Source organism: Anopheles bellator, chromosome 2 (assembly GCF_943735745.2).
Source record: "Anopheles bellator chromosome 2, idAnoBellAS_SP24_06.2, whole genome shotgun sequence".
NCBI lineage: Eukaryota > Metazoa > Arthropoda > Insecta > Diptera > Culicidae > Anopheles > Anopheles bellator.
Genome location: NC_071286.1, coordinates 44,750,749 through 44,765,677, shown reverse-complemented (window position 1 = coordinate 44,765,677; position 14,929 = coordinate 44,750,749). Strand labels below are relative to the sequence as shown.

Below are 14,929 nucleotides of genomic sequence, written 5' to 3'. Positions count from 1 at the left end.
TCGAAGATTACTCATTTGGCGTTTTTTTTGTATCACAAGCATGCAAAATAATTTTAACTTAATTATTACTTGTAATACAAACACAAATTCATTATAAAACTATTTTAATTCTCGCACCAAAAATTCAATGTGTCTTGATCTTCCAAATATAAACACAAATAATCTGTCAAAACACAACACTTCGCCCCACTCACCCAAAAACCAAGTATACGAACCTTGGCCAAAGTTTTTAAGCGACACAAAAGGAGCGTTGTCTTTTCATACAGATTCGTCGCGCCGTGCGAAGTTTTCGTCGACGCCGGTGTGAAGGGTCCTATAGAATGCCATATGAGACAACGCGTCGTTTGCTACGTAACGTTCAGTTCATTTTGGTGTGAAGACGGCTTAAGTTAAAATATGCATTTTGTATGTAAAATAAGTGTTATTTATCGAATGGGTAAAATATGGTTTTGTATTACACGATAATCATACATTACACTGGATCAATTCCAGATGCAGCTTTATAAAACCTGTTATTATATTTTACTTTAGTTGCAAGATTTGAAATGAAATTGATAGTAAAATTTCGTTCGATTACAATAAATACCAAAAAAAGTAATTTCGATGTCAGAAGTGGGATTCGAACCCACGCCCTCAGAGAGGACCAGAACACTCGCGGCAACCCATCTAGTGATGGGCAAGATTTCTCTTGAGTCTGGCGCCTTAGACCGCTCGGCCATCCTGACATGTTGAGCAAGGTGTAGCCCAAACGCAACCACGTTCTCCCAGTCCATGGTTACTCCAATCTAAATTTTATTCATTCAGAGTCACTCATCGACTTTGGTGAGTGACTTGCGTTCACTCTCTCGCTCTGGTTTGGAATGGCCCTACGCTGGGAGTTGATCTTCGACTGATGGGGCCGAATTTTCTTCAATGAATTAACCATGAACGATCGTTTGTGGTTTTCTTTTGGCGGTTTCATCTCATCATTTTCTTCTTCGGTCGTCAAAAAGTTTACGCGGAAATGGTGCGCTGCTCGAAGGAGAAATACAGGGACAGGGAGCCGCCCGTTGTTGGTCAAAAGGGGAAAGTTCATATGTTTCATGTGGGTAGCGTGTGGAGCAGTGTTTCGATCGAAAGTTTTATATGCTCCGATTCGTCCTAGGCTGCCTTTCGGGCTCACCAAAACCATAAAACGATAACGCGCAAATTGAACAGAACCAACACAAAAAAACCAACGTCTCATGCGCACCTTTATTTATTGACTTTCCGCTGCGCCTCTTTACAACCCTCTTTACACTCTTTATGGCACACAGGTAAGGGAAGAATTTGAAGAAAAAAATATCGTTTATACCCACCATTGTGCAGTTTTCTACTTGTGAGGGTGTGCTGCAGGAAAAAAAAGCGAAATTTCTATACGTTTATCGGGATTGCAGGTTGCAAAAATTAAAACCCCACATCGCCCAACCCAAGGACGGCACTTGTGGTCGTTATCACTCCACACACACACACCCACAGGAGGAAATCGGTTTCCCACTTGGCGCAACCCCAGTAAAGCACTGATAGGCAGCCAGTGTGTTCCGGCGCGCGCTAGAAAGGGAGGTTGGATATGAAACCCCGCGAATGGAACCGGCGAGACGGTGGAGTGGCGGTGCCCAGCCGGCCGTGACCGCGCGTCGCAGGGCCTCTGGTGTGTGCTGGAGGAGCCTTTTGGGCTTTCCGCTAGTGCAGCGGCCGGTCAGTCTGATGTCAACAGTCACCCACAAAAGACCGACATCGCGTGTATTTCGGACCTCTCTTCCGCCATTCCGCGTCGAGCGTAATCGGTCCGCGGCTTTTATCGCCACGAGCAACAGGCGCACGAACTGCAGCATACTGTGACCCGTGACGTCCCTCTGGGAGAGGGTTTTGGTGTCGTGACTTTCTAGGCGGTGTGCACGTGTGTGGGAGTGGGTGTTGGTGTGTGCGCAAAAGGGTTAGAGTCCAGTCGCCGACAGACGGAAGTCCAAAGTTCCGACCGATCGCAAGAGCAGAGTGTCCGTCCGAACGAAAGTGACCCAAACCATGGATGTCCACCAAATCGCCCAACAGGATCATGTGCTGGAGGATTTCCGGCGTACGTTCACGGAGGACCTTTACGATCGAGTAAGCACAAGAATCCTATACGCCTTCATAGCGGGTATCATGCGGGGCGACTTTCTCGGGTCCGGAAGGGGAAACCGGGTGTAGGGACCTTCGGCGATGATGAGTCAGTTATGGTCCGATGAGCTATGATCGATCGGAACCCCTTTCCCCGCCCTAGTTGAGTCACCGAAAGACCGAAAGACGACAAACTCTGGTTTGCACCGGATCCGAATCGGAAACGCCAAATCAACCTATCGGGCGGATAGGTGGATTATTCATACCAAAAGGGGGGGACTAAGTGACTCATCGCCGATCCTTGTGGTGGTTCTTTTTTTGGAGTGGAACCATCGGCATAATGCAGCCGGCGCGCTATGTAAGACCATATGACAGGCTGTCAAAGGTGGTCGGAGGTTCCTCTTTGCCAATTTACGATTTGCCATTATTGTTTGCCCTCTTTTTTGCCGTGCAATGCAATAACAAGATTAAACTGTCATGCTGCGCCGCCCGGCCCGTTATCGATGTACTTCACACTTCGTCAATGGTTTTGTCGCCATTGGCGTCACACGCGTCACAGCGATAGGTGTCAGATCAGGCGAGCGAGATTGTGTCTGCAATCTCGGTCGCGCAACAGAGCGGGAAGTTAGAGAGCCGGGCTAAATATACTGATTTAGCTTTCCGTTTGCCGTAGCATTTTGATGCGTTTTACTTTCCCCAAAAACGTGCACACAGAAAGAGGAAGGATCAGGCGATTGACGTTTGCTTTGGCGATGGTGGTGGATGAGGATCATAAACATCGAAAGTGCGACGGGCTGCGTGGCATCTAATAACCACCCAATTGCTGCTGTTGGGGCTGTGGCATCGACTGCTTGCCGGCATGCCCTTTGCTTCCCTCCCAACGGACGCCAACATCCATAAAACCTAATCGCGGGCAGAGCACACTTCAACTGTCATAAAAACCCGGGGCGGCCTAACCCCTGCTGGGACTGCTGGGTCTCTAATTCCGGTACTAAGAAGTAGCGCTCCACCACAGAAGCGATCACCATTCGATAGTGTGGCCCATCTATGACCTTCCAGAGAGGATTTCCTTGGCTTTACCTTCCAAGTTTTAGTGGCTGATAACATCCATTCTATTCCCAGACCACGACAGGCTAACGGCAGGCTTGTTGACAGACCCCCGGGCTAAGTGACGATATCGTCGCGGAGGCTACCGGAAGTGGCCTTCGAATCAAGTTTCTCCTGCGGAATTAATTCCACCGTACCAACAAACAACGCCGCACAGGTGCGATGATCGCCCAGATTCCGGGTACGATTTGTTCCGGGTTACAAAATGGGGATTATCGGGACGACGGGCCGTTTTCGTAACGGCAGCCCCATCGTCCACTGTCTCGTAATCGGCGTCGAACTATCGCATTTCCGATAAGACCCGAGAGACGTACCCAAGACGCGGCCGATGAATAATTCAAAGCAGGCCGCCAAATACCGGATTCTCTTTCGTTCCCTCTAAACTTGGCGGACTATGGGCAAATCGGCAGTGTCCAAAAGTGGTCAATCCAATCTATCAAGGGCAACGCGCACAAAACGCGCGTTTATCAAAAGATAATCAGCGATCCTTGCAAAACAACCCAAGCCCCTGTCCCGGATACTACACCCCACTCACACTACGCGGACACTGACCGTTATTGGCAGGGCGAATGGCCACACAACTCGTTGCTACAAGTGCGCCTGTTTCGTGAAGGTCCAGCCAAGAGTGGACGCAACGCCGATAAGATTAGGGTAGTATCCTCGTACGCCACCTCACGCCGTAAATGTGGCCATTTGGACGCAACTCTGCTGTGTTGACATAGTCAGCCCCCGGTTCACAGATAACCGCACAAGGGTGGCCCTTCGATCGGGGCGAACGACGGCGGGGGCTCTAGTGGATGGCGGGTGATCCCGAAATTCCTGGCCGATTGGAAATCGATATTGCCGGACACGCCAACTCTCGTGGTTCCTCCTCGTTTCTTATCACCACGCTGATAAACCCCATTCGGTGGGTTTCTTTTTGGGGAAGGGCCGACGTTTGGAGAGTCCCTCTTGAAGGTGATCAGTTCTGAGTTCCCATAGAGCCTTGTGTCCGTCCGACCACTTCTCAACACCTGCGTCAATCGACGTTTGCGATAAAATGGACACTTTGCGCGTTTGATAACACGCCGTGAAACAATTAAAAACTGCATCGACGTGGCCGGCCGTTCGCTCCCATTTCTGAGAACTGGAAGCATTGTTTCAATGCACGGCCGTCTCGGCGGACCAATTGGCAATTGGCCAATCGCATACACGATTAATTGTGGCACCATGGGGGGGCGCTTCAATTGTAACGTTGAGTTGATGTGATCGCAGGCAGGGTCGTGAAAATGTGGGTCACCGTAGAGAAGGTGGATTTTTTGTTTTGGCAACCGCCAACACATGAGGAAGGAAAATTCGAAAGAGAAAGGGTTGTGCGGTCAACCTTGGTCAACGGAAAATTTGTGGCGAAATCTCGCCTCGAATGTCACGCCGGTATCTGTGACAGATACCATCACCGTGACCGCCGGGAGAAAATGAGTCGCATCGTTAATTTGTTTCATTTATTATTCATTGCACATGTTGGCGATGTTCCGAACCACGGTTTTAGGTGTTTTTCACTCAATCAATGCCTCTCTCTCACTCTGGCTGTCCAGTGTGTCAGCCTGCCCCGTATCAGGGCTTTTCGGATTTCGGCTTATTAATATTGAACCGAATGAAAGTGGAAATGCATAAACCAAATTGGCTGCTCGGTCGGCTTCCGGCAAACTCGGAGCCGGATCGTTTATCTGCGCCGGAAAATGCTGTTTTTTGTGGCGGTCTTTTCTTTCTCTTAACCTCAAACGCACACCAAACTGGGTCACGCAATGCTTCCGCGGAGGAACAGGATCCAAGCTCATTTGTCCTTTCGGTCCATCGCGCCCTCCTCATGATGGTCTGTTCCATTGCGATCCGCGCGATTACATTCGTTATTGGCACGTTATCAAAGTTGTCTTGTGTCAATCAATTTGGTCTAGTCGTCCTGGAATTTCGGCCGAAGGGAACCATGCCCTTGCCGAAACCTTCACCTGCGCGCACCGGAACACGCTGAAGCCATTTCATTGCTTATCGATAAAACAATGCCGCCTGCTTTCGGCGGTATTATTGCTTACTAACGCCATCGCCCGGCCCGATTATTGACATGTTTCGCACTCTGTAAATGGCCGGTTCCGAGCATTGTAGCCGCGGCGAGGGTTGATAGCGCGACTGTTGCGAGCTGAGTCAGCCGCAGTTACCAGGAATGCACACTCGGGTCGGGTTCGTAAGTGACGAATCCGTTTTGCCGGGGAATCGAGTCATTTCCTCCCACTAACATACTAACTCCCCGATGCCCCATCAAGGTCATTGACAGTCGCCATTGTGTGTGCCTTCTTTATCAATATTTGTTTGTTTTAACCCAGGCTCGGCGCCACGCGGCAGTGGCGGGCCGCAAAAGGGCAACAACATGATTTCCGCTTCGGAGTCAGCGCGGAGGCTCGCCTTTCGGTGACTGGCAGACACGGTGGCGCACTAGGCAGGCGGAATGCGTTTACCACCTCGCCTGGAATGGCTAATGACTCATTTTGAGACGACCAACGGAGAGGGTTCTCAGGGGCAGTGTGTCAGCGAGAGGTTGTACCAACAAATGGTGTGTCTATCGGTCGGCCTACAAATGTTTTGTGATCCACCTGGACTTCATTATTGCCTAGTTTACTTCTTCTACCCGTTCTATCAGGCGTTCGAAGCCATTAGCCTGAAGGCTGTTTCCCGGGTTGACAAGCTAATGTAGATGTCTTGTACTCCGAATTCTGGCGCTGGGTTGGTGTGAACATGAAATTCAGTCATATAAATTGTAAAATTTCTGAACCCACGGATCGTGTGCTCGACACTACTAAAAGAACTCCTGCACAGTTGTGGCTACTCATTGGAATGTTATTAGTGGGTCAGCCAATTGTTACTTCCTAATTTCCTTCCTAAACGAAATCGAAACCGATTCATAGGTATGCTGCTCTCATGACACATTCGGTTTTTGCCACACGCAACGCAAGCCACATTACGACCAAAACAATACTCAGAACCGTGATAAGATTGCACCAGAGCTCAATCAGTCATTAATTCAATTGAACTTCAAATTTGGTTTCTCCTATTAGCGTAAACTCATTCGAATGCCTTTCCTCGCGGCATCTTGCCCTTACTTGCAGATCGATGCGAACAAAGATGGTTTCATAGAGCTGAAGGAGCTGAAGGAGGCGCTCGATCAGGTCGGCTTCAAGCTGCCCGGCTACCAGATCCGCCTGATGATTGACGAGTACACGAACAAGCAGCGCTCGCAGCACATGGGCAAACTGTCGTACGATGAGTTCGAGTCGCTCTGCATGGACCTGAAGGCACAGGACGTGGCGAGCACGTTCAAGAAGGTGGTGTCGAAGAAGGAGAACCTGGAAACGCTCGGTGGGATGTCGGACTCGTCGGCCGCCGGCACGACACACTCGGTGCGCGTCGAGGAGCAGCTCGCGTTCAGCGACTGGATCAACTCGAACCTGGTGCACGATCCGGACCTCAAGCACCTGCTGCCCCTCGATCCGGAGGGCAAGCAGCTGTACGACAAGATGAAGGACGGTATACTGCTGTGCAAGATCGTCAACCACTCCTGCCCGGACACGATCGACGAGCGCGCCATCAACAAGAAGAACCTGACCGTCTACACCAAGTTCGAAAACTTGACGCTGGCCCTCGTGTCCTCGCAGGCGATCGGTTGCAATATCGTCAACATCGATGCGCACGATCTGGCCAAAGGCAAACCGCATCTGGTGCTCGGTCTGCTCTGGCAAATCATCCGTATCGGGCTGTTCAGTCACATCACACTCGACAGCTGCCCCGGACTGGCGACCCTGCTGTCCGACGGTGAGCGGCTCGAGGACCTTATGAAGTTGTCGCCGGAAGCGATACTGCTGCGATGGGTGAACCACCATCTGGAGCGGGCCGGCATCGCGAGGCGTTGCACCAACTTCCAGAGTGACATCTCCGACTCGGAGGTGTACTCCTACTTGCTGAACCAGATTGCCCCCAAGGATGCCGGTGTTAACTTGGAAGCACTCAGGGTAAGTACAGTGGGCAGATCGTACCGCCGAAGACATTGCTTATGCGATCGTTCACTCTCCCCTCCGCAGGAACCAAACGCCTTAAACCGTGCCGAAGTAATGCTGCAGCAGGCCGCCAAGCTGAACTGCCGCTCGTTCGTCACCCCGCAGGATGTGGTCAATGGTGTCTACAAACTGAACTTAGCTTTTGTGGCGAACCTCTTCAACAACCACCCGGGCTTGGACCAGCCGGAGGAAATCGAAGGGCTCGAGTCGATCGAGGAAACGCGCGAAGAGAAAAGTATGAATCACCAGGGCGCCATGGGGGGTTGATTGGGTTTTTCGACGATTGCCAACGATCTCTGTGCCTTTTTCTACCTGCAGCGTACCGTAACTGGATGAACTCGATGGGTGTGAAGCCGCACGTCAACTGGCTGTACTCGGATCTGGCGGACGGGTTGATCATCTTCCAGCTGTGCGACATCATCCAGCCGGGAATCGTGCAGTGGAAGCGTGTCCACCAGAAGTTTACGCCACTGCGGAAGTTCATGGAGAAGCTGGAGAACTGTAACTACGCCGTCGAACTGGGCAAACAGCTCAAGTTCTCGCTGGTCGGCATTGCCGGGCAGGATCTGAGCGATGGCAATGCGACGCTCACCTTGGGTAGGTTGAACGAGCCCCCGGGTTGAGGTACCAATTCGCTCTCTAACCCCTTCCAAATCCGTTGTTTCCCCGTAGCCCTAATCTGGCAGTTGATGCGTGCGTACACGCTGTCGATTCTGTCGCGCCTTGCCAACACCGGCAATCCGATCATCGAGAAGGAGATCGTACAGTGGGTCAACTCGAAGCTGCAGAATGCCGGCAAGCGCACGAGCCTGAAAAACTTCCAAGACTCGGCCATCGCCGACGGCAAGATCGTGATCGACCTGATCGACGCCATCAAGCCGGGCAGCATCAACTACGACAACGTCCGGGAAGGTGGCAACGCCGAGGAGAACCTCGAGAACGCAAAGTACGCCGTATCGATGGCGCGCAAAATCGGTGCCCGGGTGTACGCCCTACCGGAGGACATTACCGAGGTGAAATCGAAGATGATCATGACCGTGTTTGCGTGCCTGATGGCTATGGACTACGTACCGAACATGGACAGTGCCGCCACCAAGACGACACCGGTCGCGTCTGTATCGCCGCAGCAGCCGTACAATAACGGAGTGGCCGCTTCCCCCGAACCCAAACCGATGGTGGAGATCGTCGAAGCAGAACCAGCCGCCGTCGTTACGAATGGCAACGGAACGTTGGAAGAGAATCACGACACGGACGAAGTGGTCGCCGGTGCCACGATACAACCGACGGCAGTATCTCCGACACCGCCGACAGCCAATGCCGTTATCGATGAGTTTGCTGATTGAACGAACGGAACATTGAAAGGACTGCGATGCGACGGATAGCGAAACCGAATCGCGGCCGTGCGTTCGCGGCCTGTCATCGTGCTTGGCGATATGATGTCAGTGATCAGTCAATACAATACGTGGGTTAAGCGGGACGCTACGTGACTAATGCAACAAAAGGCCGAGACATTGTGTAAGCAACCGGTATGCGTGTGTTTTGTATGTATGTACGTATTTTGTGTACGTAAGCGTGTGACTGCCCGTTTGTGCGTGCGATAGAAGTTAAGATTGTAGAACTCCCCACTGTTTCCACCCTCCCACGGGGGGCCATCACGTGGTTACGAGATGATGTATGCTTGCGTGGCCAGACAACCAAGCATCCTAGGGTCGGTGAGAGTAAGTGGGGACAACTCGTTTCGGATTTAATGCAATAATAACTAATACGGACATCTATTGTAACAATTATAATAATTGTAGTGGTAACGATAAAAAATGACGAACGAGAGTTATAAACGCACGTTTGAGGCACTGCGAACGTGAATGAGTTTCAGTTATTTTTATGTCCCCCGAAGCTTAAAAGTGGACCGAAAATGTGCTGGTATTATTTTGTGCTTTTACTTTTATCAGCAACTGCTTGCAATGCCACAAAGATTCACGGAAAGGTTAGCTGATGGATAGAGTGTTTCCAACAGAATGGCAATCAGAACTACTCTCTCGCCAACAAAGCGCAGAGAACCCCTCTGACCTTACAGCAACAGCAATGAAGGGTCTTGAGTAACTCCCGCAAGTTTGAGTATAAAACAAAATGAACATACACATACAAAAATGCAGAACGTGCCAAAAGTTGAGTTAAAGAAAGGGAAAGGTGGATTGCTACTGAATTTGCTGCTAAAGTTATTTTTTGCAGGCCTCGGACGGCCTGGATGTGCAATCCGTGGGCACCCCCGGGGCTGGGTTATGCTTCTTCTGCTTTTCGCACGTCTATTGAGCACATTTCGAGAGAAGATTGAGCAACGTTGAGCATAAAATGGATTTGTTCACGTTTTCAAAGGAACTGTGTTATTTAGCAAAAACAAGTGGGAATAGTGACTCTAAGGTCCGTATTCCTGGAAAGTGACAGAAGGAACACGTGCAACAATTTAGTTAAACATATGTCTACGATTTGGTGGCTACGAATAGTTTGTTTTTCCCTTCTTGTGCTTAATTTTAACCGAAGCGTTCCATTTTCTCTCACTAAACAGAGAACGGAACCTATACGCACCTGCAAAGATCCGACGCTGCCCGTGATCCGAGCGGTGCGGGATTTATATTGATGAAACTAATCATCTGTAACGCAGTATTAAGCTTCACTAACGTAGGTAAAGGAATGGGGTCACAGCATGAGTCAAAGTAATGCGCCGATGTATACAGGAAAGGATACAAGTGTACAGGACAAAGGACAAATCGCATTCATATCGTTACAGGCTAAGTGAGCTTTAGTTTGGGCTTTTTGTTTGTTTTGTTTTTTCTCTTCCCTTTTTTTAACCATTAGATTGATAAGTAGCAATACGAATCCGCTTGGAGAAACAATTTAAACACGGACCCCCAAGGGACATCGGAATGGAAGCAAGAATCAGGAAGGCGTGTGGACGTGTGTGCTTAGAGCAAGTTAGAAGAAAAAGGGGGGGCATAGTGTCTAATCAGCTTATAATGGAATTAAAAACAAACCATTAATCATAACCTACGTTAAAGTTTCCATACTAATTTGTGTGTTAAGATGGGAAAAAGTATCCCCGCAAGGATGCGAGCGCATTCGCCTGGGAATTGAGCCCCGAACCGAATTGATTGGTCGTTAAAACGATATCAGCCCGTTTACAATCCAAAATTCTCACTGCACTCCCCAATTTCCTATGTCGGAAAAAAATAACTAACGTTGAGTGGAAATTTAAACAATTCAACAAACAGCTTAATTTGAACTTAATTTAATTAAAACATTTGAACAGCTTAATATGTGCCCTGTAACGATGCGGCGCAGAATCGGAATGGGGCAACAGCTGGTGCCAACTCCCGGACGGTGTGCAACTAATTTAACGATACGTTCATCTGCTCAGCGTCAACTTTTCAATTTCAAAATACAATGAGGATGGGATTCAACACATCTGTCACATGCGGTATTAGTCGTAGGGTCACAGGCTTTGGAACCAGGATACGGGAAAAAAGAGAATCGTTTATTTGCTCGCATGAAATAAAACCACATTCGATTAAAAGCAAAATTACCCTTCATTTGTCCTTCTTACTGTCGGCTTCGCATTCGTCGGCTACGCTTTCGCCTTCATCTTCACCGATCGACGTAGTTCCCTCCGCCGTGGCCGTTAGTCGGTCATTTTCTTGGGAGCTTCCATTTTCATTCGAAGTATCACTGGCCGAATGAGGATCCAGCTGGCGATACAGCCGACCCTGGTTTTTCTCCAAATATCCCGGCAGCCAGAAGATAGCTTGAACCAGCCTGCCGGAAATGAGAGTGTAAAATTATACTATCCACGGATCAATCAGCCTCACACTCACTTGAACAGGACCCAGCCGGAAAACACCAAGCACAGGCAAGTGCCGGAAGTCTGCACCATCGCCGCATAGTCCGGCACCACCTGTTGATGTTTCATGTCCGTGAACGAGTCACACGCGTTCTTTTCGCAATGGCCTAATTAATTGCACCTCCGAAGAACCGGTACCGGTACCGACGGCTCAACAAATCCTCGCAACAATCCAGCAACGCGCGGTGTTGCTCGCACGTGAACGTGTCAGTATTGATTGATCTTTCGTCGATTCCGGTGACGGGTGCGACAGGACCTCTCGCACTGTTCCCCGGGCGGGATGGGAAGCATGGTTTGGGCCCATCCGTTGTCATAGTTATTGGTTGTGGGCCACGTGTCACTAACGGAGCGAGCTTTAGTACCGCGTAATTTATGTGTTATTTGTCCGAAAGGTCCATTGATTTTCTGGACAGGGCTCGCCTTTGTTACACCCCATTTCACCCCATCATTTTCCACCATTTCGGCATGGCGTGTCGTTTCATGAAACTGGCTTCGGCAATAATCCATATCAGACAATTTATTTAAAGAGCGTAGGCTCACTTAAAGTATAACCGATTCCGTCCGTCCGTAAGTCCGGGAACTTAACCTCGATTCATTGATCGAAAATGTTAGGTAATGTACAGAGTTGCCGGTTTTTGGTAATATTTTTAATGAAAGAAAAAAATAATGAAAATGATTTCAATCAAATGTCAAAGTTATATTTTCTTGTCGAGGACCAATTGGGGAAGCATTGGTAGTGTAGATAAGCCTAATTTTCTGGTGATCAGGACTGGTGATCAGACAGTCTAAATTATTCAGTGGATGGTACAAAAAAATGCCTAATTTTGAGGGCATTTTCGATCATTTACGTGGTTAATTTTTAGCTCAATTTATGTGGCACTCAAATATATGATACAGTTTATTAAACGATAATAAACAGAATATTTCAACCATCAAAACGATTCAAATCGTTTATGTCCAACGTCAATTCTCTGTTCCTGACCTTCTAATAGTCCTGTATTGTTTATTTTTCATTTCCCCTAACTGGGTTCCTATATTTACTTTCCCTTTTTGTTCTAACAAAAATAGAAACAACTTTGTGGAAAACACTCTGTCTCCACAGCCACTGTTCAGTACTGAGTCCTATTGAGTAACATACAACCGTTTGGCCCACATAGTAATTGCCAAAACGGGCCAATCATTTCCGGCAAAAAAACTCTCTCACACACAGCCACGCACGAAATGGCCAGTGGCAAGAACAATCGGTCACCGCGTAACACTGCACGGTGGCTCGAAATTCGGTGACAGTCCACGGCGGTGTTGGAAGAAAGTGCATAAAGCAAAAAAAGCCAGGTGTACGGCCACACTTTCCTTTTCGGTGCAATCAGTGCGCGCAAACCCGCCACGTTGGAGGTGGCGGGCCGCCTACACAACCCCATTGGCATTGGTTCCACCCACCCGAGACGCGAGCCGCACTGCGAAGTTGACAATTTCTTTTGCTGAATCTTGGCCATTGCTTGGGCACGCGGACTGATTTTGGTCAATCAATTTGGTTTCGCGGGCCCCACGAAGATCGACGGAAGGATACGGCTGAATGGTTCGGGATCCCCTCCGCCGGTGTGAGAAAAGTTTCGAATTTTTCGGAACGCCACCGATGGCTGGCGTTGCGGGTTGGGCCTTTTTTCTCCCAAGATTTGCCTTCGGGGGTTTTTGCTCCGTTGCTTTGGTGGGCGATTATTTAACGCGAACGTTTCGTGGAGGGAAATAGCTGCCCAGGTCCGTGGCGTGTGGTCTATCGCAACACTTATAAAATTATCGCACCCGCCTACGGTCAGACGGCAGTCGGAAAATGGCCTTCGGTTGCGAAGGTTGCGAGCAGCACTAGATTTCCCGAGTCCCGTTGCCAGTTTCTACGTTTCACCCCGAGCATGGCGTCGAAGGTGGCGATCCTGTGCTTTGCCGTAGCCGTGGTGTGCTGGCCCGAACTCCGTGCCACTTCCGGTGCGGTGCTGTTCAACGGTGCGTATAGTGACACGTCGCTGGTAGATGACATTGAGCAGGAGTTGCTGCGCTTCGACGGTGGCAGGCATTCCCTGGCGGATCAGGGCGAGGAGCCAGACTTCAGGACGGATTTTGATCTGTCGCAGCTCCACCCCATCTCGGCCACCCCGTCCTTCACCCTGGACCCGTCCTACATTGGCCCGGACGACGTGTTTCTGGCAACCCGCACCAAGCGCGCCAATTGGGTCGCGCTGGACGCCAGCAAACGGGCCAAACTGCGCAAACGAAAGCAGGACAAGGAACGGTTGGATGACGACGAAGAACGGGAAAGGCTGGTGGAGGAGGAAGAGGAGGAAGAGGAGGAGGAAGGAAAGGTCGTCAGCTCGGCGGATGAACGGGAGCCAGCTGAACCGCTCGAGGATTACGCGACGCGCTACGAGCAATTCATTGCGAAGCACTTCGACGACGACGGCGACGACGTGGGGAGCAGCAAGCGGCGTGAGAAGTCGGCCCAAACCCGGAAGGCCCCGGCCAAGAAACCGGCCCCGGGTGCTCAACACGAGGATGATGATGATGATCGGGAGGAGCAGGATGGAGACTACAAGTTCGACCGCTTCGATTACTCCTCGTCGGCGGACTACGAGCGCATCAAGGCGGAGTCGGAGGAGCAGAGCAAGCGACTGGCGGCCGATCCGCGGAACTGTCGGACCTACGAAAAGGACGGCATGGTGTGCTCGGTGTGCCACGATCCGGCCAGCGAGAGCGCGTCGGAGAACTGTGCCTACGCCAACGAGCCGCACCACCGGAAGTACGCGTTCGTGAAGGAGCGCAACTACGACAGCAAAAAGGATGCACCGCAGGAGGCGCACGATGCCGATGATGACGAAGGCGACGACGATGGTGAGGGAGCCGGGCGAGCGGACTCGCGCCCTGAACGGGAAGCAGTCCCACCATTGGGTAGCAGCAGCAGCACCACCACCACAAGCACCCCAGACCGGAAGCAGCATCCTTTGAGACGACCGATTCTCCGCTCGAACCCACACCAGCTGGCGACGGTGGTGACGACCAATGGTGGAGGCTACCGGTACCAACCGCCGGCGATCGACCTGCGCTCCAACCGGGCCATGAAACTGCAGGCCGAGCGAGCGGACGGAGCCGACGAGCCGACGGACATCTACGTGATGGACTACGGCGACCAGGACGAGGTGGCTAAGGTGCTGAAGGACTTTGCGTCGCGCGACTGGTCAAACTGCCGCAAGGGTAACCGTACGGAGAACGGCGAGCTGACCTGCTACCAGTGCCGGGATGCGGCTGGCGTTAACCACGAGGAATGTATGTACGTTTCAGAATCGCGCCAGACGGCGACCGGTATCGTGAGCCCACCCGACCCGCCGAAGGACAAGAAGCTACGCAAACGCAAGAAGGTCGTTCCGCTGCGTAAAGCCGCACTGATGTCGCCGAGGATCGAGATCGAGCCCCCCCACACGGGCAAGCAAAACGAGAAGCAGACGGTCAAGCGGACGGTGTCGTTCCGGAGCTACGTGGCCGGTTCCGGCCTGGGGCGACCGGGATCATCGAAAGTCGGACCGCACGGAGTCAGCCCGGGAGGGCCGGGTGAGCGTGTCATCCGCTACGAGCACCACATCTCGCACGAGGTTCCGTAGACGGGATCGTGGAGCATCGGTTGAATGAGCAAAAGTAACCCATAACACTAGCATTAGAAACGCTGAAGCGACGAACATTTATTTCA

General features: G+C 50.8%; 3 protein-coding genes and 1 non-coding gene across 6 annotated transcripts in view; 2 read left to right on the top strand and 2 right to left on the bottom strand.

Moving 5' to 3' along the window:
* The window catches only part of LOC131211576 (plastin-1), a 30,064-nt gene extending 19,189 nt beyond the window's left edge, over positions 1-10,875 (top strand). For 2 of the 3 annotated variants that reach the window (XM_058205099.1, XM_058205100.1), the window contains exons 3-6: positions 6,363-7,262; positions 7,332-7,542; positions 7,626-7,904; positions 7,980-10,875. In XM_058205099.1, the coding sequence (XP_058061082.1) occupies positions 6,363-7,262; positions 7,332-7,542; positions 7,626-7,904; positions 7,980-8,650 (2,061 nt within the window). In that variant the 3' untranslated portion in view covers positions 8,651-10,875. Of the gene's footprint in view, positions 1-1,766; positions 2,125-6,362; positions 7,263-7,331; positions 7,543-7,625; positions 7,905-7,979 lie in introns of those variants that run through there. The other variant, XM_058205098.1, reaches the window with a different exon arrangement.
* Trnal-caa (transfer RNA leucine (anticodon CAA)) lies at positions 605-725 on the bottom strand. Its single transcript has 2 exons — positions 688-725; positions 605-649 (listed from the first exon to the last, which is right to left on the bottom strand). It is a non-coding gene; the product is annotated as a tRNA-Leu (tRNA).
* Positions 10,876-10,888: 13 nt separating the features above from the next.
* Positions 10,889-11,309, bottom strand: LOC131211575 (uncharacterized). Its single transcript, XM_058205096.1, has 2 exons — positions 11,174-11,309; positions 10,889-11,114 (listed from the first exon to the last, which is right to left on the bottom strand). Exons 1-2 carry the CDS (start codon positions 11,266-11,268, stop codon positions 10,889-10,891), a joined length of 321 nt encoding a protein of 106 aa, XP_058061079.1. The 5' UTR covers positions 11,269-11,309.
* Positions 11,310-13,106: 1,797 nt separating this feature from the next.
* On the top strand, positions 13,107-14,843 carry LOC131207588 (uncharacterized). The gene has a single exon (XM_058200207.1). The coding sequence runs from the start codon at positions 13,107-13,109 to the stop codon at positions 14,841-14,843; it is 1,737 nt and encodes a 578-aa protein (XP_058056190.1).
* Positions 14,844-14,929: the final 86 nt, after the last annotated feature.